The sequence below is a fragment of the Scleropages formosus genome, chromosome 18, assembly GCF_900964775.1.
Source record: "Scleropages formosus chromosome 18, fSclFor1.1, whole genome shotgun sequence".
NCBI classification, from domain to species: Eukaryota; Metazoa; Chordata; class Actinopteri; order Osteoglossiformes; family Osteoglossidae; genus Scleropages; species Scleropages formosus.
This window is the reverse complement of record NC_041823.1, coordinates 12,583,069-12,605,833: the sequence shown is the minus strand read 5'-3', so window position 1 is coordinate 12,605,833 and position 22,765 is coordinate 12,583,069. Positions and strand designations below refer to the sequence as shown.

The 22,765-nt window shown below is 42.1% G+C and overlaps 2 protein-coding genes across 4 annotated transcripts in view; one reads left to right on the top strand and one right to left on the bottom strand.

The window, feature by feature from the left end:
* The window catches only part of rftn1b (raftlin, lipid raft linker 1b), a 54,649-nt gene extending 33,889 nt beyond the window's left edge, over window positions 1–20,760 (top strand). Inside the window, exons 7-12 of one of the 3 annotated variants that reach the window (XR_001965586.2) lie at window positions 2,842–2,957; window positions 9,571–9,674; window positions 11,067–11,142; window positions 12,095–12,837; window positions 20,233–20,347; window positions 20,681–20,760. Coding sequence is in view for 1 of the 3 variants with exons in the window: in XM_018740710.2 (XP_018596226.2) it covers window positions 2,842–2,957; window positions 9,571–9,674; window positions 11,067–11,142; window positions 12,095–12,769 (971 nt within the window). In the remaining 2 variants the exon portion in view is untranslated. Of the gene's footprint in view, window positions 1–2,841; window positions 2,958–9,570; window positions 9,675–11,066; window positions 11,143–12,094; window positions 14,431–20,232; window positions 20,348–20,680 lie in introns of those variants that run through there. The other 2 variants (XR_001965587.2, XM_018740710.2) reach the window with 2 other exon arrangements.
* LOC108927359 (vitelline membrane outer layer protein 1 homolog) lies at window positions 20,644–22,648 on the bottom strand. Its single transcript, XM_018740620.2, is given in 3 exon segments — window positions 20,644–20,977; window positions 21,297–21,409; window positions 21,746–22,648. Coding segments are annotated over 3 exon segments (768 nt in total). The 5' UTR covers window positions 22,067–22,648.
* Between the last annotated feature and the right edge of the window lie 117 nt (window positions 22,649–22,765).

Genomic DNA, 22,765 nt, shown 5'->3' with positions numbered 1-22,765 from the left:
AAGATTATCAAGTTCTAAGAAACTTGGGAACCTATGGGTTCACAGCTCCAAATTGCATATCTTTCAAAAGTTTATTACTACATCTACCAATCAGGAGTCACATTGTGTATATGCCTAGTTTGTCCTCTTTAATTCACAGTAACATAGCATAATGACAACTCTGACAATCAAATCAAAAGTTATTTGTGGCAATATTGACAAAGGTTATTGTAGTAACTGTGTGTTTTAATTCTTGTCTATTTGAAAGTCACCTGTAATATCGGCGTTATTTATCCTGTCTTCTGTCTCATCACTTAGGACTCTGTTGATTGACATGGCTAGAATAGGAAGGAATATGAAAGCACTCAGGAAAGGAGTGTGGCCTGTAGAATGAGTCAATGCCTGCAAGTGAGGCAACTGTGATGGAGTTTGAACCAAGGGTTAACAGCAAAGATTTAAAGGTCTTTTGCCCTAACAAGAGTGGCAGCTCACCGTGTATGTGAAAATGTTTGGCAAACAGCGCAGAAGCTGCATCAGTACCTTTGTTCATAAGACATTAGTAATGGTCTCGGCACAGCGAATAATGAAAATTACTTTTTTTTCCAGAAAACCATAGCAATATTAGGTACAGAAATGATGAACTCCTTACAAAAGGCAAACACACACATACGTGTCGCTTCTCTTGATTCTGTCCTTTAGCGGTGAGTCTGACATCAGAATGTCATCACTCTGGAGATTTGGTGCCTTCCCCTCATGAAAGAAGCACTTATTTAAGAATGTTGTTAGGGTTTCATGCATTTCATGGCTCAGAGCTGCACTCTTTAAGGATTTTTGTTCCACTTTACATCTGCCATATTAGTGAATTAGGGCAGAGAAGACAGTGTAGTGTAGATGTTGCCTGAAAGGTCCCATTGGTACACTGAGCTGAGGCTATTTCCTACAAAAAGCATGCATATATGGTGGTAATAACATGCACACCTGCAAAAATATCAAAAATTGTATGATGTATATTAATGACTGTGTGCAGAAACCCATCTGGATTTGCATTCACTTTTCTAAAGGTTTTAATCTGACTTTGAATGTCACACTTGAAACTGTCTACATGTTATTTGAAAAAAGGGGAAGCACTTATTTTCATGTACACGTGTATCTGCGAGCGTGTGCGCACTGCGCTACCACCTCTTCTCGGATTCTCTGTGACTCTGGGTGTGCGACCCAAGTTTTTAGAGCAGTGGTATCAGCTGGTATCGTCACATTTAGTTGCCACTGCATGGGAGTCCCTGTTTCTAAGACCAATGCTTGTGCCATTTAAAATACCTGAACCATCGCTGATGATTCGTGGAGAGCGCCCATGACTCCTCTCATCTGCCAGGTCTACATCATGTAGAAGATGGGACATATTGGCTTTATTTCGAATTTTCATTCGTCCAGCAGGAAATGACCTCAAGCAGACAGTTACAAACCTGAATCCACACACACACACACACACACACACACATATATATACACACACAGTCCAGAGTATAGCTGCCCACACTAGCAAAGGGAATCATTTTACCAGCAGCAGTGGTATAACTGTGCTGCCTTCTTGCCTCATGTCCAGATTATCCCCAAATGTCACTTTGAATACTCAAGTGAGACCGCCCAGTCTAGGTCTCGATTTTCAATTATTGCCCAAGTGAGGACACGGGATGTATCAAAAGGCGGACAATGGCGGTGTCTGAAAGCGCATGGAGATGTCTCCACCTGAGCGAGTGCGGCCTAAATGGCTGTCGGAAAGAAGAAAGGAGCCTCGACATCCCATTGCTCTCCCCCCTTCCTGCACCCGAGCCCTGATCCCCATTATCCAGAGTAATAATGAAATCCTGAGTGTCCTGAAGAAGAGAGACAGGCCTGTGCAAACATTATTAGTGTGCAAATGTCAGGGAAATAATGGGAAAGCACTCAGGCCATGAGAAGGAGTTCTGTAGAATTGGATAATGCTTGCAATGGTGAAGGAGCAGAGATGGGAAGCTCTGTCACCATTAAGGCTTCAGAGCATTCTTCTTAAAGTGGAAGTCAGGATGCAATTTTTACACATATATATATATATATATATATATTTGTCTTAAAGGGGAAGATATAAAAGGTACAAGGCATTACATTGTGTACCATTGTAAGGTATGTGCACTACATATAAAATGAGAAGGCTGTCCCAACTATGGATATCACCACTCTTTAGTAACAAATTTATTTTAAACACAAAAACATACATATTTTGCCAAGCAATTTTCGTGATTTATGCTCATCTAATGAATGCATAACTAATATTGTACAGGCTGATATTTGAGTTCCTTGCTTTGAGCCTGGAGAACAGAATATTTGTAAATAAATGTTTTTGCTGAAAACAACAGTTGTACAGACAGATGATATTGAAATTATGTTATGCACACTGAGACAACCTTTCTGAGAAGGGCACTATGAAAATTAATTGAACTGAACTGAATATAAAAATTGGCGAATTCTTTGTAGGGGATGAAGTAAACAAATATCCGTAAACGCTACGAGAAAGAAACCCTCCTTGCTTTGTTACTTAATTACAATGTAGAATGAAATAATTAAAAATTTCAGTTCAGCTTTCAGAAAGTTAATTGCCGATCAGAGTTTTGGTTGGCTAATCTGCCCAATTAATCTACAAGGCGTAATTCACTGGGGGTCATCTATGACAACACAACTGGCTCGTGTAATCATTAACAGCCTCCAGTGTGTAATTGGCTTGCCGAACAACGCCTAATTAGCGCCAGCCTTGTTTTGGCCCGACCGCAATGACCTTTCCTTTGTGTAATTCAGGACTCCTGCTGAATCTGGGTCTGTTCTTTGCAGATTTGCCTCCAAAGTCTGTGGAAAGTGTCTTCATCTTTCAAGAGGGGCCGGAGGGGGAGTCGGGCGCAGCAACCGCGTACGACGCCATCGTGGTAGAGCAGTGGACCGTTATCGATGTGAGTTCAGACAGTACTTCTACGTTTGCGTCTGTTCCTTTACAGATTCCTCGTCGAGCCGTTTCTCCTCCGATTAAAAGCCCTGTTTTGTTTCAACTTTGAACAACAAGTGAAGTCACTGCTACTGATCAGATGAGTTTAGTTCAACTTAAACCCCACAATGGTCTTGCTGGGGTTTTTTTCTCTGTATGTGGTGTATCTCTGTGCCTGGGAACCATACCTGTGACTACTTATTTTACAGGGAGCTTTACATGGCGCTTTGGACTGAGTCTCAGCCTCAGTGAATCGCGATGTGCAGAACATTGTTTCTTGACATCTGGGACAAGTGTACATCCTTAGCACATATCACACACTCAGTACCACAGCCTTACTGATAAGCAGTAAGAGCTACTTTAACGGAAATCAAAGGGAGAATAAAGTTTAAATGGTGTTGCTTGTGCGGTCGAAAAGGGGCTCGGAAAGTTTTATCTCATTCATGAACCAATGTGATCCAGGAACTGAAAGGCAGAAATTGACTTAAAATGTACGGTATTTTGTAACTCTGAAAAACATCTCAGGTCAAATGTAATAATGACAAGCACTTTAACGCTTGTATTAGCAGTGTTGCATTTTTAAGCCAGATCATTGCTCAAATGGGTGCAGTAACTGGAATTTTTAGAAGGAAGGTGAATTGTAATATTTTTGATTACTTTAATATTTTATTTTAGTTGCTTAAAATGGTCTTGCAGGAAGTGAGCAAATTTAAGGGCCTGGTTCAAACCCCAAAAAGAGCACTGCTGTTTGATTCTTGGAAAGGTTTGACTGAAAATATCTCTAAATAGTCCAAGTAAATAATAAGATATACAACAGAAAGCAGTGCAAGCTAAACAAATATCTGTGAAGCAATACAACAGCAATGACAGAAATTGCCAGTACCTTATAAAATTATTTCTAGACACATTTTGCTGCTATCCATCCACTTTCTGACAATATATGTTTAGCAGTTTAAAAAGGCCTCTTAGTTTCTCTCAACATCCCATAATTAACTCATAATGAGCACTGTCTGTTGAAAGTATAACATCTTTTGAAAGACGTTGCTTTTCATCCTCAGCGAACAGAACCAGTTGGACCAATGGCACCCCCTGAGCAACATGGCTGCCGAGCACTTTGTCGACAATTGCAGGATGACTAGTCATGAAATATTCTCTTTTTCAGTAGTATATCATATTGTCATAATATACTGTATATGCTGGAGAACTGGAACAAACAAGTTCTCATGTGGGCATTTAATTCACTGGTCTGTACACTTATCGGGTGTAGGGGTAAAGCATGGTTTTGTACACTTGGAAGCAAGAGAGCTTGTGTTTCGCATCTTGCCAGAAATCTGTGGCACCCCTTAAAGAGCGATGGAGTTGCCAGGCAACGTAGCCACATTGCAGGCGTCCATGACTGCAGATGATTGCTCTGGCAAGACTGTCATTTAAGAGCACTATAGAGTTCGTGTGCATGTGCTGATTGGGAAGCTGCATTTTTTTCAAGCGCCTGCCTTGTTTGTAGCTGTTTCAGTGTATTAGTGCTGCGTGGAAGAAGCCCAATACCTTTTTTGTGCAAACATTCCAGATAATGTCTAAAGAACCCCTGGTATGTTGAGTCTATTTATTCACGAGGCTCACACATCGAAATGATTGATTCCATTTTAGCAGGAAAAAAATGCCACTAACCATATCTCCATTTTAAGCCTTCATGCTTTCTTAATTATGATCATATTACATAAATCACTGTGCTTCTTGTTGTAGAAAGAATAGGATTCATGATAATTGTACTCCAGCCCTTTCAAACTGAAAAGATAGATGGAGCACATCAAGGTAGCAAATTCAGCCGTGGAACTCGTACAAGAGCATATATTGCGTTTATATCTATACATTCAAATTTAAACTGCATCTCGTCATATTTTGCGAGGTTGTACAAAGTAAGACCACATACTTGAAACCGTCAGTGGCTCTGCTCTGCCTATTTATAAACCTGAGTGAATAAATTTTGTTTCGAACAGTACAAACTTTTGTTGGGTATTTAAAACATTGTTTCTAAGTGTGAAGCTGTCACCGTGACAAGGGTCAGGTTTGTTTACTTACTTTTTATTCATCACAGCTCTCCAATCATACAGTTTGTGATGTTCAAGAATATCTTCTTCTGTGTCATTTGACAGCCTGTTAATTAAGTCGCTTGTTGAACAAGTCATGTACGTTCTCGTGAAGATGTCTTTGAAGGGTCCCGCTTGTTTTATTTCTGCTCTGAGTTAGACCTCAAGCTTTTTGGGACCCTTAGTTTTGTGACAGTCTTTATGCTCGTTTCCCACATTTGAAATCAAATCGGTATTCAGTGGCGGTTTGTGTTCTCGGGCTGTCATTGCCTCGCTTTGAATCTCAAACAGGAACATGTGTTGATGGCCTTTTTAGAATTACTTGATAGACATCATAAAAACATGCAGGATTGTGTTCGCTTCAACATGAATATTCTTTCATTGTTATTTTGTTGCTTTGCTCACGTTTTTATCCAAAAGTTTTTCCCTTTTTGTGCAGTTATTTTGAATTCAGCACCAAGGTCCCTTTGGGGGCTTTAATTGACAGTGCTCAGATTTTAAGTCTGTGTCCTGAAAACACTCTCCTGTTAACCCAGATTAAACCTGGGTTTCACTAATGAAATATCTTTTTATAAGTCTCTCATAGTTATTTTAACTAGCCATTTAAACTATACGTACTGTATTGCCCTCACTATAAAAAAGTAATGTGTGTATTTCTTTTACCTTTTAGTGTGAAGGGAAATTTCAAATGCATCTCTTAGCAACCTTAATGCTGAGTGATTTTTTTTTTTTTTCGAGAAAAAAGAAAATTACAGTACTTTTGTGTATGTTTGGCATGCAAAAGTTTAGGGAAAAAAATCTCTACAAAGGAAATATTCCTTGGAGATTTGCTCTCTGGAAACCAGTATTCCTCTCATGTTTATGTAGGAAACTCGGATCAACTTTAGTGACTGATATGCTTAAGCTGCATTTCATTAAATAACTTTATTAATAAATAAATGTATTTATGCTTCAAGAAACACTCTTCCAGTGATTGAGACAGAATCTGTTGCCAGTGCAGTCTCTTTGTGTCTCTTCAAATGGCCTCAGATTCACAGCATTAATATTCAAATAACCAGCAAATTCATGTCTAAAGCATCCCCTCTGTATTACTCCGTCCTTGCGTTTAACTGCAGTTTTTCAGACGGTGCTTTTATCTTTCATTTTTAGCTGATTCAGAAGCACAAGGGATATCAGATACTGTGATGAATCTTTCCATGAGTCACTGATTTCTAAGAACCCAGTTTTTAATGGGAACTATTTCGGGTCATTACTTTGTCACGTCATTGCTTCTTCTCCTTCTTCGTTTTAGTTCTTTTTTCTTCTGTTCTCAACACTTCTGTGAAAAGAAGATTTTAGGGTGCTGCTGCCCTTGTTCTCATTCTCTGCTGATGCATGAAAGTCTCAGCGTCTTGCAGCCAAGATGTTCTCCTTCCTTATCAGGGCAGCACTTTTTTTCATGGATATGGAATGTGGTCGAGCAACTGACCAGACGCTCGATGGAAGGCGTTCTCAAAGAGAGAAGCACAAGGGTCTGAAAAACCGCACAGCGCGCACGTAGGGACGGCTGGTAGCGTAGCACTTAGAGCTCTTTCCTTTGGACCCAGAAGTCGCAGGTTTACATCTCACCTCCAGCTGCAGTACTCTTGAGCAAGGTCCTTACCCTAAATTGCTCAAGTAAAATTACCCAACTGTATAAATGGGTAAATAATTGTAAAGTATCGTAACATTGTAAGTCGCTTTGGAGAAAAGCGTCAGCTGAATGAATGTAAATGTTGCCAGGGAACTATGGGAGTTTCCGTAGAGAGTCCTCAATCTCAGGAACTGAAAGCAGAAAAGGGTATGCAGGACCACTCAGTCGCGGTCGGCAGAAACCGAACTGCAACAAAATGTAATTAAAATGGCCTTGTGATGTTCTAATTCCAGCTGAGACCCCCTGAAGAGTGGCTCCTACATAGAGCAAGTCTCACGTCAGAGACCTGCATGTGTTCCTGCCAGCGTGGCACATTAAAACACGTCTATATACAGGAGAGAAATGAAAACGGTCACTTCAGTTCACTCCAGAGTGAAGCCAGAACTTGTTTAGCATAATAGCGCTGCAGTCCTCCAATTGAAATGAGCAGTTTTCAAAGCATTCATCATTTTACATTTATCTGTTTGCAGTTTAGCTTTTTGTCTCCAGCTCTGAAATTTCCATGAATAAACATCCCAGAAAAAAAAGACAATTTTGATATAACGTTTGATCCGGCTAAATCAGTTTGAAAGTAACTTTTCAGTTATTTTGGACTGCAAGTCTCGCAGTTCATAGGCCACATGCTGATCTCTGGAAAAAATGAACTTAACATTAAATGCATGTACTTATAATGAGATGAGTAGAGTTCCTGTCTTTTTGAGGAATGAGCACTCCGTCTTCCTTTTCATCTCCAGTAATTGGGCGGCGTTTAATAATTTATCCCTGTTACCATTTATTTTAAACTTGCCACTCAGAAACCGGGGCCGAAAGCCTCAAACGTGAGTCCGGCTTCACGTTCAGGTTCATTCGATATGCGGAGAGGAAAAACGCAAAAGGGGAATTCTCCCATCAGGCAATAATGGCATGCTGAGTCAAAATGGAATCGAACTGCAATGAACTTAATGAAGTTCCACAAATGCATTTTAAACAATTATTTTGTTACTTATCTCGTGCTTTTATCCGACACAGTAGACGATTTTTCCCATTTATGAAGCTGAATATTTTACTGAGGGTTGTGCTCTAGGGTCTTGCAGGAGGGCCTCTGGGATTTACCACAGCCTTTTCTTAAACCTGGTTTAGACCAGAGTCTGTTCAGACCAATCCCATCTCGGAGATCCCCCAAGAGTCCCGTTTAAGAGTCCGAGTGTACGTGGCCTCTACGTATTGCTGGCAGATTCTTGACAGCATGTCTGTGTGTTAATGTAAACTCTACACTATCGCAGCACACTCTGAACACAGGTTACACGTTGTCTACATCCCCTGTGTTGAAACAAGTTGACTCGGCCTCGCACGCCGTGTGATGAAACACGTTTTAGACCGTGTAATCCTGAGTTGTATTAGAACATCCTACGCCCCAGTTTGAGAACTGCCTCTGCTCTGATCTTCAGTTTTACGTGTTACTCATTCGAGTTTTCTTTCGTACCGACTGCACGCAGTTCGGTTCTACACGAGCGTCATTTCAGCCTCAAAAATGGAGAAATCTGGATTTGAGAAAGGTTAATTGAACATCATCTTTGACAGCTTCGGGACTTCAAAGGAGCACTCGGCTGTCATTGTTATTATTTAGTTGCTTCGCCTACACTTTTATCCAAAGCAGCTTATAGTTTCCCCTCATGTGTACAGGTGAAGATTTTACTGGAGCGATTCAGGTAAAGTGCCTTATTTAGGGGAATTAAAGCATAGCGCCTCCTGAGAATATAACTGACAGCCTTTAGGTTAAAAGTGCATGTCTTTAACCACTACCTTACCGATGTGTGGAATAGCATGCATTGGGGTAAATTGGCTTCTCAGGCTCAGTGTTGAGGCTGCGGTGATGCTCGTTCCAGTTTGAATGTAATCCCTATCTCTACTGTTGCTTCGGTCGGTGGATGTCAGTAGGCATTTGGAGGATGAAACTGACCCCACCCCCCATATCTGTGGTGCAAGCACATGAGCGGGTTTCCAGGAATCTCTGCGAGCCGCGTCTCACACAGTCGACACGTGGCACGGTTTCCGCCTCGGGTCGACAGCAGGGAACGCGTGCAGCAAAACCAAACCGTGCCCACTTCCTGCAGACGCTGCGGGCCGCGAGACCCGAAAGCAGCGTGTCCATCCAAGTTCCACATGAACAGCTGCACACATGAAGAGTATAAAGCCAAGGACTCAAAACACACCGTTGTCTTGCATTGTGTGAGCAGCTGAAGATGTTAGGTGCTCACATTAAACTTGACCGTAAGAACAAATAACATCCACTTTTATTACCCTCGGAAAAAATCACATATATACTAAAGAGTATTCTCATAGATTATGAACATTTTAATAATGTGCTACCTTGATGAAGACAGTTAACACTGAGTAAAGGGTCACGCAAATGGCATGTAGGATCTTAACAGCACGGAATATTTGTTTTCTGAGTCTTGGTGATCGTAAAAAAAACAATCAGCGCAGTCGGCTGTGATATACTTACAATTAAAGCAAGCATGCATATCGTTTTCATCTAGATAGTTTCCTCACCCTTCACTGAATTGATTCCGTTAAGAACCTGAATGCATTTTCACCTTTTTAATTATAAAGCTGCATTGTCTTGTACATCCTGGAAGACTGTGAATTAATCCTGAAAATTAAAATGACTTGCAAGTCTTATCGTGAATGAAGTTCAATTTTCTCAGCGTAAAACTTTCAAGTTTAGGAATGACAAACTGCGTGCGTTTGCACGTGTGTGTGTGTGTGTGTGTGTGTGTGTGCGCGTGTGTGTGTGTGTGTGTGTGTGTGTGTGCGCGTGCGTGCATCTGCTTTCTCTGCAGGGTGCTGCTGTGAAGACTGACTACATCCCCCTGCTCCAGTCTCTGGCTATGTATGGATGGAGACTCACGTGTGTGTTGCCAACGCCCCTTGTTAAGACTAACAGGTGAATGACACTTTCTCCTGTACCACTGTACAAAGTGGTGGAAACGTGGGAGAATGGAAGCTGCAATGGACCTTATTGAACCATTCATCCCAGTTGTGATTCAGACCAGCTCATTCACTCCACCTGCACAAGAGTCCTCCCAGCCAGTGGTTCAGCAGAAGGTCCTAGCAATGACTGTGGAAATGAAAGCAGTGCCTTTTGAGTGCTGCATTGTCTTAGTACGGAGCAGTGTAAGAAAAGTATACTGTGCTATGCTCTAATTTGATCAGTGGGATCACAGGTCTAACAATTGGGTTTGGGGCATTCAAACCTTAATTTGCCCCCCAGTATTCGTGTACAGGTTTACAGAGCAACATTGCCAATATTTTGTGGTCCCGCTAATGGCGGACATCACCATGGGAAGAAAAACTAATTCCATTCAAGCAGTTAAGGAGACATGTTTCTCCGTGAAACAAGGAAAGTGGATTGGTTCATCACATTATTGATTGACTTGAAGTTCTCATTTGCTAAGACCCCGTAATCTGGGAAGGCAAAACCTCAATGACACTCTGTCTCTGTCAAGCATTTGCGCTTGTTTTCTGAACACTTCAGTATCATCTCTCACTAGTATCTGTGGTCTGTGAGGACTCTGGCCAACTTTCTGAGCACCAACAATTGAGTTAAACAAGTAACAAGTCCAGCTGGAGAGTGCACTGCCCCCTATTGGACTGGAGGAATATTGACATTGTCACATTTTCACTGATTAGTTATAGTAATATTTTTAAAAAAATTTTCAGAAGTCATACACAACACTGGAAAATTGGGCAATTAATCAAATCAGTATTATAGATAAATGTTTTGATATTTTACATTTATTTAGCATCTGTTTGTTCACGTATCATTATCAGGGACAAATTTATATTTGTTGAGGTCCCATATACTTTATCGTTGTGTTCACTGAGAGAATGACACTACACTGACTACATTGTGATGGAGGAGTGGAAGGAGCTTTGTCTCACAGGTTCACAATCTACAATTTTTTTGGAGGAAGTAGAATTTTCCACTAGCCTTGTCTCCAGGATTTTGGAACTGGTCTTTACATTCTCCCATTGGGAGCCGACGAAAACCCACTTTAGACTCTTCCCCCTTGGTACCATAGTCATTTTGAAGGCTAAAAAATAGGAGTTAATCTCAATGGGATGGGAAAATATTTCTAAAACAGCTCTAGGTGATCTTTTTTGTGTAAAGATAGAGAAGTGGTGATGAATGTTGTTTTCATACGAGGCTGGAAATTGTTGCTTAGGTTCTGAAGCATCCATTAAGGGTGCTGAGAGGTTGCAGTAATTATGTGCGGGGGTAATTTTCGCAGACGGGAAGCGGGGACCCATGTGTGATTAATCTTCTCTCCTGCAGTGATGGAAGCCTGGCCACCAAGCAGATCGTTTTCCTCCAGAGACCCATCCTGCCTCGCAAGAAGAAGGAATCCAAGGTACCCGACCCCACGTTCCTTCGCCTGTTTTTCTTGGCACATGCAGAGATCTCCTTAGAGCACTGTTGCCATGGAATAACAGTCTGCAGCCATCCTACTCCCCTCCACATGGGGTGTGACCGTACCCAGGGAGGGAAACGTGCAGAAGTTCATGTCAGAGCTCGCGTTCGTTCACCCTGGAGCGCTAGCCACTGTGTGGACCCTCTCTTTGTAGAGCGCGCTGGGAAATTTCTCAGGCAGTAGTCTCTCTGCTCTCACAGGTCCTCATAACTGACCTCTCACCTTTTTGACTCTGTTTTGTAGTTGCACAAAGTGATTATTTTGTTCCAAACTAAAACTGCAGCACACTGCTGTGGGTGACCCCGGGAGGCAAAAAGAAAGCAAGGCCACTGAACTCCTCTAACAGTCACTCCACAAAAACAGAACCAGAAGGCTTACATCAGGCGATGAGCTCTTCCTCCTAAACTGTAATATTTCACTGTCATTTTAAAGCTGTTTTGTTCAGTTTACCGGTTAGTTGTTATTTTTAACAGTTTCTAGCAGAGCTAGCTTGTGCCCCGGGGGTGAATCAAGTCTGTCCCTCAGGATTATTTCTGTTCATTTACAGACTGAAGCCGAGATGATCTGAGTCATCTATTTATAACTTCCATTGTCATGCACATCCAGCTGGAGTTCATTGTTTTCAAAAATATTTAGAGTTTACATGGGTTTCTTCTCTGTAGTCTTTTATTGATCACCTTATGGTCTTATTTGAAGTTTATTTTTTACACCTTTTATACACTCTTAAAACTTTCTGGTCACTGTACCACTGCCTTACACTTCACTTACATCTTAATCAAACAAATGAACTAGGTGATTAGTTGAAAGGGTGTCATTATGTTCAAAATGTTCAAGAGAAGAGTACAAAATAGTGTGCCGTTATTAACATATCACACTTATCGCTTCCCTTTAGATACTTAACTTCAAAACCAGGAATAAATCCAATAAGAACTCTGTCAAAGATGTGCCAAAGGAGAAAATGAAGAAAAATGAGTCTCCAGGGTTGGAGAAAGAGACAGACGAACAAAAGACCTATGAAGGAGGGGAGAATGAGGAAGTGGCAAGGAAGAATAATGACAACCAGGAAAGTGAGAGGTTAAGCCTGGAGAAAGGCAACAAGGGAAAGGGAGAGCAAGGACCAGAAGCTGTGGGGGAAGTTGGAGAGGCTGGGAGCAGTGCAGAAGATGGTGAGGAGAGGGGAGGTGGAGAACCTGGAGACGAGCACGAGTCCGGAGCGGGACAAGAAAGCAGGTCGAAGGCACAGACCGAGAAAGGAGCAGAGGTTGGAGAAGAGGTGGTGCGTGGACAAGTGAAGGATGGACTCACTGAAGTGGACGATGCAAAGAACTCAGCTGCCCGCATCGGTGACGGGATGGAGGACAAGGTGGGAGACCCAAATGAGCAGAAAGGAGGGAGGGAAGATGGACGTGGATCAGTAGCCTGCGAAGACAGCGTGGCGAGACAATCGGAGCTAAGCAGAGAAGACAGTGAAGTCGTAGTTCTGGTCTCTGTGGAGTCTGAAAGCATCCCAGAGGCTGTGGACTCCTCCTCTGTTTCAGCAGCCCTTGGCACAGAAGGGTCAGAGTAAGAGACCCTGTCTAGCATAGGGGACACTTGAGCGTTTCACCCATTCCTGACCAACAGCGACAAGCAGAGGTACAGCTCCGCCTGGCTATCTACAAGTTATGTGCTACCTGTCACTCAGAATGATCATTTCTTTGGATTCTGCGATGGGCTGCAGTTGAACATTAAAAATGGTTGTTTGCGTTTGTGTGGTGACTAAGAAATGTCCAGATGTTCCCTCAGAAATAAATACTGTGTAGGTGTGAGAACTATTGTGGGGTAATGGCCATGTTGTGTTGTGGCACACACTCAGACACATGGCCTGTTCCGTTGACCCAGAGCAGGCCACGTTCCAGAGGAAACAAAGGCATTTTGCAGCTCGCTACTACTGGCGGTAAAGCTGGGATATATTTTGAGAAGCTGATGTATTTTGCATAGATTAGACATTTTAAGCAGTTTACACTGAAATCACCATGAAGTTTCTTTTTTTTTTTGATTGTGAGGGTAGGCAAGTCAGTGGTATATGGTCTGCAAAAGCTTATGGTCCTGCATCAGGCCTCTACATTTTCTGCCTATTGGAGAACATCAGCTTGTGTTAGTTATTGCTGTATTACCGATCACGACAGGAAGTGTTTGATAAGTGTTGTCCAATTAAAGCGCTTGTTATAAGAAAACCCATTTCTGGCAGGGAATAGGCAACGTACATAAATACAGATGTTTCCCCTGGACCCAGTTGTTAATAAAGATCCATGCAGTCACCGCAGTGGTTTAAAAGGTTTGAAAATAGTTTTTGACTAAAACTAGAACTGACACTTGCCAACAGCTGCGGTGTAACTTCCTGGTTTTTTTTTTCTCTTTTGTTTTTTTTCAACATGCCGCCGGTTCAGTCAGTTAGCAGTACAGCTCACGCTATCGGCCGCTGAGTCGAATCACAACCAGTAAACGCAGTAGACCGCTTCCTGTCGAAGCTTGTACCGCCACCTAGGACGCGTCACGGTCGAGTGCGGCCGACCAGGTCGGACCTGACCGTGTCAGAGACGCAGAACTCCTGCAAATAGGTGAGGGGAATAGGCCAGTGCGTATTGCACGACAGCCGCGTTTAAAAAATAGACATGTAAAAACAGGCATTTCCAGTGAACCCACATAAGCTGCAGCCGTTTTAGGGAGACAGCTTGTCAATAGAAATTTAATTACAGCTTTTGCGTAATTAAACACTCATTATACGTGTTCTGTGAAAAGACAGCTTGGAGAAAGAGAAGCACAAAGCAGTCAGATGTTGTGTGCCATGTAAATCTATAGTAAAGTGATGCGTGTCTTATGACGGTATGGGCAGAGACCATGAGGATCCCACTTCAGAATCGCTGTTAAACTGCTGAGTCCACTTAAATTCAACATCTGTTAATATTACATTTATGGAGTTATGGATAATTTAACGCTGCTTTCTATGATGTTTATGGTTATATAGCATAGACGTAATAAAATGCCCACAACCTTGTGTTTTCAGAATTAGCGGGATAACGTGTTTAGGGAGTTAAAGTTCGTGGACTTGAGAGAAAGACAGAGGTCATGTTTTAAACTGCTTTATCGATGTTCCACTCTCTTGGACAAATTGAAACCGCACTGCGGTTTGTCAAAACCATGCAAAATTACATTTTCAACAATGTGTCAAAATGTCAAAATACTTTTTCCAGCTGATGTCGTTTATGAAAATATACTGGCATTTGAAAAAAACTTATTATTCATATTCTTTTTTATTTTTTTTACAAATACTGTATGCCTTTATGGTTAACTGTAAGCAGTTCGTATGAATGAAATATCTGAGTCTGCCAAAATCACTGTTTTTATTTTTCATTGCTTTTATAATTGCTGCTAAATGTGTTGATTGCAAACAGGACATTCTGCTCTTGCTGTATGCATGTGTTCTTGAAGACATGTCCACGACGTATGTAACGAACAATAAGCAGGGCTTTCTGGGGCATACATGTTCTTTATACAATGTGCAGTGACTACAGTGGAGGAGTGACATGTGTTCTATGGTAAATGACATAACTGGAGGTACAAGTACCCACTTCCTGACCACGCTGCATCCTCGGCTGGGGTTAGTGGACTATGAAAGATCGCTTTTAATGATCCTCTACAAATGGATATATTTCAATATTCGTGACTTGTGAAAGTGCAGGCGCAGAATATAATATGGGAATGACAAATAAAGCAAACCAAAGCAAAAAACTGTACTAAATTGGGCCAATTTGGTGCAAAAGGATAAGTATCAATAGAATAGTGCGCGTATGCTTTCAGTTCACTTTTACCTCCGTTGGAAAAACAGCCAAGTGTATTTAAAGTACACACTTGAAGTGGGTCGATTTAGGAGTGGGCAGTGATGAAGATCGTGATGTCAATGAAGAGTACAAGAAGTGTGCTGTCATTTCATAAGGGGCTGCACTTCATCCATTAAGCAGTGCCAAGGCACTCAGCAGGAGCCCTGACGACTGCAACCCTTTCGTGTCATAACTTGTTGCTGGACAGAAATCGCGGTCTCTCTTCACCACGGTACCTGCACCGTCTAAAAGTGTTTGTAGTTGCTGCAGCCATTGCTCTCGCCATCTGCTCTTGGTGTTGCTTGTGTGTGGTTTTCTGGGTACAGAACTGCTGTTACTGCTGCCATCATCTTTAGAGAAACGACTCACTTTGCGCTCATTACCTCCTTGTAAGATGTCATTCGGTCTTGTTTGTTTGTTCCTGACATCTGTATAATTTGTATATTATAAATCTGCTTTTTTGGTGTTTATTTTCTAACATGAATATATTTGTTTTGCCACACCTTAGTCATTGCAAGTACTATGGTTCTTTACGTACGGACGCGGCAGGACACGTCCAGTTCCGCTGAGGAGTTCCGTTATGCAGCTCCCTTCGCTGCATCAAACAGCTTGTTTTTGTCTCGAAAATTGCACAAGTGTCCATTCCAGCGTTTGTCCTCTTTCCGCCGATATGATGATCGCAGCAGGAATGTTAATGAGGAGAGAGCAAAGACCACAACAGCCCGTCTCTGAGTTGGTCTCTAAAGTAGCAACATGGTTACGGTAATCTTGATGAGGTGATGCCTATGAGAGTCCCTCCGGGGTGTAAAATCCTCTAATCGAGCAGCCTAGTATGGCACCGACTTGCCCCCGTCGGCCACAGCAGCAGCCTCAGGTTCATTACTGTAGGTGTTTATAGCTTTTTAATTAGCGGAGGAACTGAGCGAGCTTCTAACTACATAAACAACAGTTTCATTCCCACGGAGGTTGTGTTTGTGGGTCAAGCCTCCACCAATCACCGTTCGCATGTGGATAAATGCTGACTTGTGTGCAGATGCCTCCCAAAAGCCCTGTTTCCAATACACAGTGACTGGAGACGGGCCAGCGATTGTAAAAACTCTGAAATATGACAAGAGAAACGCTTTGTTAATTTTACTGTGACCATTGGCGTAAACCTATGCCTGAGGAAGAACGGGACATGGTACATCTGTTGCAAGGGGCTGGCATCCAAACAAATCTGTTACGTGTTAACGTTCGTTAGCACACTCGCTGGAATGTAAACCGTGTTCACGGTGACACTGTAAAATCCTCCATCCTATCCGTACAGGAAGAGTTCTCACGTGGGGCGGCACAAGGGGTTCAACGTGGGTGCGATTCCGGCTCAGTCTGTGTGGAGTTTACCTGTTCTCCCTCTTCTCCCTCTTCTCCCTGTGTTCGTGTGAGTTTCCTCCAGCTTCTCTGGTGTCCTCCCTCGGTCCAAAGATGTGCTTCACATGGAACTGTGGTTCAGCTGTTCAAATCGTGTATTTGCCCTTTGAGGGACTAGAGTCCCATCCATGGTGTTCCCAGCCTCACGCGCTACGCTTTCGAGAAAAACTCTGGACCACCGCACTCCCGCATTGGTCAAGAGGTTATCGACAATGGATGGAGCTAATCCTCACCTGAAGTCAGTTTTCCCCCATTGCAGCTGTCGGTCAACATGTCCGTCTATAAGCATAAAGTAAGTTCCAGAAGAGTGTGGACACGCTGGCCAACACCAAGGCTCTCTTGAGGTTCCCTCCTCTCTGCACGTGCTCACGTCAACGGGTTCAACTCTATATATGATGCTGAAAATAATTTTCAGAATGGCTTCAACACAGAGCACTAATCCACTTTGAGCGGGATGTGTGTCAAGGCTTTTGTGTAACAAAGGCTTTTCCCTTTCTTCCCAAGCCATTGTAATGAATCACATGTGGTGTGAGGACCTCGAGTCTCTATTAGTGTTGATATTTTACCATTTGCCTGGGAACTGAAAAACACATGACACCGTTTTTTACAGTGCTGCTGCTGCAGAATAGTTCTTAAATGTTTCTTAAAAACACCTGAAAAGCACATAGCACATTTGACAATATAGCCCTTGCGTTTTAGTAAATGTGACCGTGATTACGTAAATATTAATATTTCTTGAGGTGTGTTTTGAAAATACTGCCAAAATTAGAGTACATAAGGCTACTTACATACTTTACTGGCGTGACTAAGTCATCTCCCCTCAGAGATGAGCAAAGTCAATTAATTATAGAACGTAACTAAATATTTAACTCATGTTTACTCCCGTTAAATCTTACAACCACCTGTAGACATGTATGGTGTTACTTGCATTGCTCTAGATTGCTGTCAGTGGCTGTTCAGGTCCTCAAATTATTCATCAATAGATGTAGATCTAAGGTCGGTGTGGTGGCGCAGTGGGTTGGACCAGGTCCTGCTTTCTGGTGGGTCTGGGATTTGAGTCCTACTTGGGGTTCCTTGTGATGGATTGGCATCCCATCCTGGGTGTGTCCCCTCCCCCTTCAGCCTTAAGCCCTGTGTTGCCGGCTTAGGCTCCAGCTCCCCGCGACCTTGTACGGGACAAGCGGTAGCAGATGATGTTGATCTAGCCAATGGTAGTTTCCCCCATTAACTTTCTCTTCATTCTTTGTCTGAAAAAATCAGGTGGGTTTAAAGAATGAGAAATTAAGATTTTTGAATTGTATGCCTTTTATTCGACACATTTTTATTTTACTGCAATGAATTGCCAAACAATTAGTGAACACGAGATTATTACTGTTTCTTTTAGCTTTTTAGTTCGTAAAAATCATATGCATTTAAGTGTGTGGAACTGGTGATAGAATTAAAATGTGCTTAGACTGCCGGTAAATATCTGCAGTACATATTTACCAATACTAATTCAGAGCTACCGCTGCTCAACAAACACACCCACATAGAGTGTCACACACCAATTTTGGAAGATCAGAAAAAAGAAGATGTGGGGACATAAACTCCTGTAATATTGTCAGCGGCACTGCAATGCAGTGGGGGATAATGACTTTGTGAGGAACAATGTGGTTTGGGAAAAGAGAACCACGTTAACCACGATGTGCTGAGGAGGGGGCACCATCACACAAATGACCACAGGAGAACTAGCAGATGTCCTTGAAAAAGAAAAGGCATATCGTGGCTCTGAAATGTGTGACATTTGTGCACTTCTCCTTTTTTATCATTTCCTTTTGTTTCCAGAAGGATCGCAGCAGGGACCCTTTATTAAACCCACAAAGACTTCTAACCTAATGTTTTTGAACTGGCAAGGGAAAGGTTTGGTCTGGTATTAAAAATAATTAAATTTATGGGTCTGCTCTTATTCTGAAGCTGATCAGAGAAGCTATAATTGTGTCTTACAAGTTTTACAGGAGTGGATCTGGCAAACATGGCAATAGTACAAATTAGAATATTATATAGCTACTCTAAAAGAGGTTATTGGTTGTACTGCTTCTGATATTTCAGTGTGTGTGTGTGTTTTTTTAAGACCTTTCTGCTTATAACAGTCTTTTACATTATAATGAAACTATACCATATAGAGTATTACTTATTCAAATAAATCACTGCTGCCAGTAGTTTTGTTCATTATGTTAGGTGAGTGCGCCTGAATAAGAGCAGCTTATGAATAAGAAAATGAACAAGAAAATAATAGAAACATAATAATAGAATCACAGGATAGATATCTGCATGTGTCAGCCATCTTTAGAAAAACCAATCTTCTCTTCTTCTCAAAAGATATTGCAAGCAGTTCTTTAAGCCTGTTTTTTCATTAAGATGCTTTCATGAAAAAAATGGGGGCAATCAAACACCAAACTACCACTGAAATGCATAGTAAAAAGCTATTGCACAGAAACTTAAATGCTGTTCAGCCACAAAAACTGACAAATTTTACAAAAAAAAAGTGACCAGTATATGTGTTTAATAGTGATGTGACAATATGAGCACTAGGCACATCTTGGTGATATGTTTAAAATATAACTTCTTAAAAACACTAATTGGACAAAACACAGTATTGTAATAGTATTGGATGGAAAGAAAGTGCTTCAAATCCTTACTGATCAAAGTAACAATGAGTCTTTATGAGATTGTCGGCGTTATTACTGTATACGAGCAAGCAATCCGAATAATGACATCACCAGACACTGGATGACGTGTGTACACATATTCTAAGGCTATTCAACGTTGTGCCTAACACTGAACATGCATATAAGGCGGACACGTTTCAGGGAGCCGCACCCTGAAGTTCACCTTTTAATAAAGGGAAAAAAGAGGAAATTAAGGTGCCACTGCCAGAACACACGTGATATCTGGTGAGAACAAGTAGGCGTTCATTACTGTAGACGGCACAGGCTAATATAATATTAATAATAGAAACAAGTGCTGTGAGTGGGACCGTCGACCTGTTTGGGTGTCATCACGCTGTCCTCACACTGGTAGATTGCCTAGGAGCTCTGGTTTCTGAAAGTGCTCTAGAGGTGGAGACTTCCGCTAGCAGAGCTCTTTCTGAAACCCAGGTTGCTGTTGTGGTTCCTGCCAAAGTGAGTCAGTTGTTCACTGCTTTGTTTCCTGTCATGAAGGCCAGTAAATCCTTTGCAAACCGGGCTGTTTTTCTCCATCCCCACATCTTCTGAGGGTCTGTCCAGCCTGTCCATGTTTCAGCTACTGATTCCTCCGCTTGTTCTGCTGAAACATCTGTACTTGTGCCTCTGCTTCCGTTCATCAGAGTTTCCGTGTCCATATGGCTGGCGCTCCTCTATTTTAATTATTTATTTCTTATAGATCCTCCAAGAAGAATATGGTAAGCAAGTAAGAATATGTAACATTTTTAACTCGAACAGATCCCACTGCAGGTGAACTGTGTAAATTAAGCAAAAAAGACTTTACTCACATTTCCTTAATTTGCTTTTTTTATTATAATAACACTTGACTAGCTTTGAAAAAAAAAATAAAAACCTGCTGTGTATTGTTTTCGAAGCATGCTGGATGTGTCAGGATGAACTTTGTAAACTTAACTCTTCAAAAGAGACCTTTGGCTATAATTTCACTTTGCCTATTTAATTAATTTATTTTCTTAGTCTATCGGTTTATTTTTGATTTGCAAAAGGTTTGAGTGAAAATCTTCATGTCTTCCTTGTTCAAGTCATGGGCCTGATTGTATGGCGCCGTCTGCTGGTCATTAAGAGAATGACAACGGGGACAAGGCTAAGACAAAAAGAGACATTGGACATTAGTTGAGGATCCACCTAAAAATTTAGGTAAAACATACATTTTTATCCGAAAAAAAAATATTTACATAGAGACCAACACAAGCAAAGTCATACACTGTGAAATTCACACCTTCAGTTTGAGGTGTGCTGTTACACTGTTTATACATCGTCAATGTTAAAGCTGTTATACATTATTCCAATAGCTATTACTGTGACAGATGAACTAACTACATACTGAATGCAGAGAGTTAAACCCAGTCTCGAGAGGACCGGTATTGAACAGTATACCTGTCATTCTACATGCTTTCCTCTTCCTCAAGAAGTACTGATCTGAAGACTTACCATTAGAACATGAGTCTCACCTTCCTCCTCTGGCTCTAGAAACAGCAGTGGAAGCGCACGTCGTTGAGCGAGGAGTCATCCAGCGCATACTGGTAGACCTCCATCTTGGTCTCCAGGCCACAGATGCCCCCCGTGTTGCACTCTTCGCTCCACTGGCCATACTCGCCCCAGTCCATGCCTTGGCCCTGCAGCGTGGGGTTGGTGCTGCAGCGGAAGCGGATGTTGTTGGCCGAGGTGTCGTCCCCAAAAAGGCCCAGGTGAGGTTCGACGCGCAGCTGGAAGGACTTCAGGATGCCGGAACCGGGACACCACTGAGGATCAGTCCAGTCACCGAAGCTGCAACAAAGCGGCAGTTAAGTATACAGACCTGGGGGTTTCGTTGGACGGTCGTGAGTTTGAGTCCTGTTCACCCGGACAAAACTCAAAAGCTTTTGACAAAAGCAAATATCAAGTAGCAATGATAATAATAATTATTGTTATACTAATAATTATAATCATCTTTGTCTACATCCATGACACTTTTTCAAAGCCAGTTTGCAACTGTCTCATTAATTCTACAGGAAACCGTTAAACCCGTGATTGCATGAGCAGTTCTCAAACGCTTTCAACAACATTATTTCTGATCTTCGTGGGCAAAAGAGACATAAATACATACTATCCAGTGTGAGACTCGACAAAGTACAGGTAGCTTCTGTCTCCAGGCCGGGAGCAGAAGAGACGAATGCCGTTGAGAGCCGTGTCATCCGAGCCGTACTGATTTGATTCCACCTAGAAAAAGACAGGTGTTCTTCTTCATACATGTAAACGTGTTGAGTTTACTCAGGGCGAACGTGATAAACACAAACCACCAATTTAATTCTATCGATTCATTAATCAGTTTTATTTCGACACTTTTTGCTAGGATGTAAATGAAATGAACTTAACATTTCTTGAAATATCATTATATTATATTATATATCAATATCATATATGGATGCATAATTTAGAGGGAATGAAGCACACAAAAATGAAATCGCTGGCTGAAGCTCTAGCTGCAGTCAGTGGTGTTTCTGCTGTCGATGTTCAGCTCTTCAGAAGTGCTGCCTTTGCACAGGTGTGTTTTACCCGGAGACTGAAGCCCACGGCGTAGAATCCCTCAGGACACATCTCTGGCCAAGTCCAGTTCCCAAACTGCTCCCCGTTGGGCACAGTGAGGATGGTGTAGTTGCTCCTTCCAGCAAAGCGCCTTCCTGCAGGCTCCACAAAGGGCATCTCCTCCAAGTCACACAGCGCGGGAGCCAGCGTGGAGAGTACGGAGAGCAACGTGAAGAGAAGGAGCGCCATCCTGATACAACATACACATACAGAGGGAAGTGCAAGATGGACTAGACTTATATATACAGTATATATATACTGTATATATATATATATATATATATACAGCATATATACACACACACACACACACCTCCAGCTAAACAAACTAGTCTATTTCCATCTTATCTTATTTGTATTAATAAGTTACATTCCTGAGAAAAGTTGTGAGAAGAGTCAGCTGCTGAGCGAAGCCCTGGGACCCACAGTATCTCAGCTTTCTGGATCTGACTGGTCGCGGTTCAAGGTTCGGATTGAATGCTGTCGGTTTTACAACGTGATTCAGGGTTGTTTGCTTTTGTGTCGAACTCTATGGCTCTGCTGATGTTCGCAGTGAGCTGAAAACACATGCCTAGAAAATGATGTGCTATATGAGGTCTGTTTTTATTTACCAGCAGTAAAATTCTGTACCTTTCTTTTAAAGAAAACTTAATGAACATACATTTTAACTTACTTCCTGCACAATAAAAAGGCAAAAATCTTCCATCAAGGACATGTCTCGGTTCTGAAGATGCGCCACACCATTCTTAAGTTCCACCTTTTTCACAGTCTGAAATACTAAATTTGAAACATATATTCTTATCAAGTGTGATACAGTATAGCATGATCAAGAAAGCACGGGGCACGGGGGTGAAGCAGGTTTGGCCGGGTCCCGCTCTTTGGTGGGTCAGGGGTTCGAGTCCTGCTTGGAGTGCCTTGCAACAGACTGGCGTCCCGTCCCGGGTGTGTCCCCTCCCCCTCCGGCCTTGCGCCCTGTGTTGCCGGGTTAGG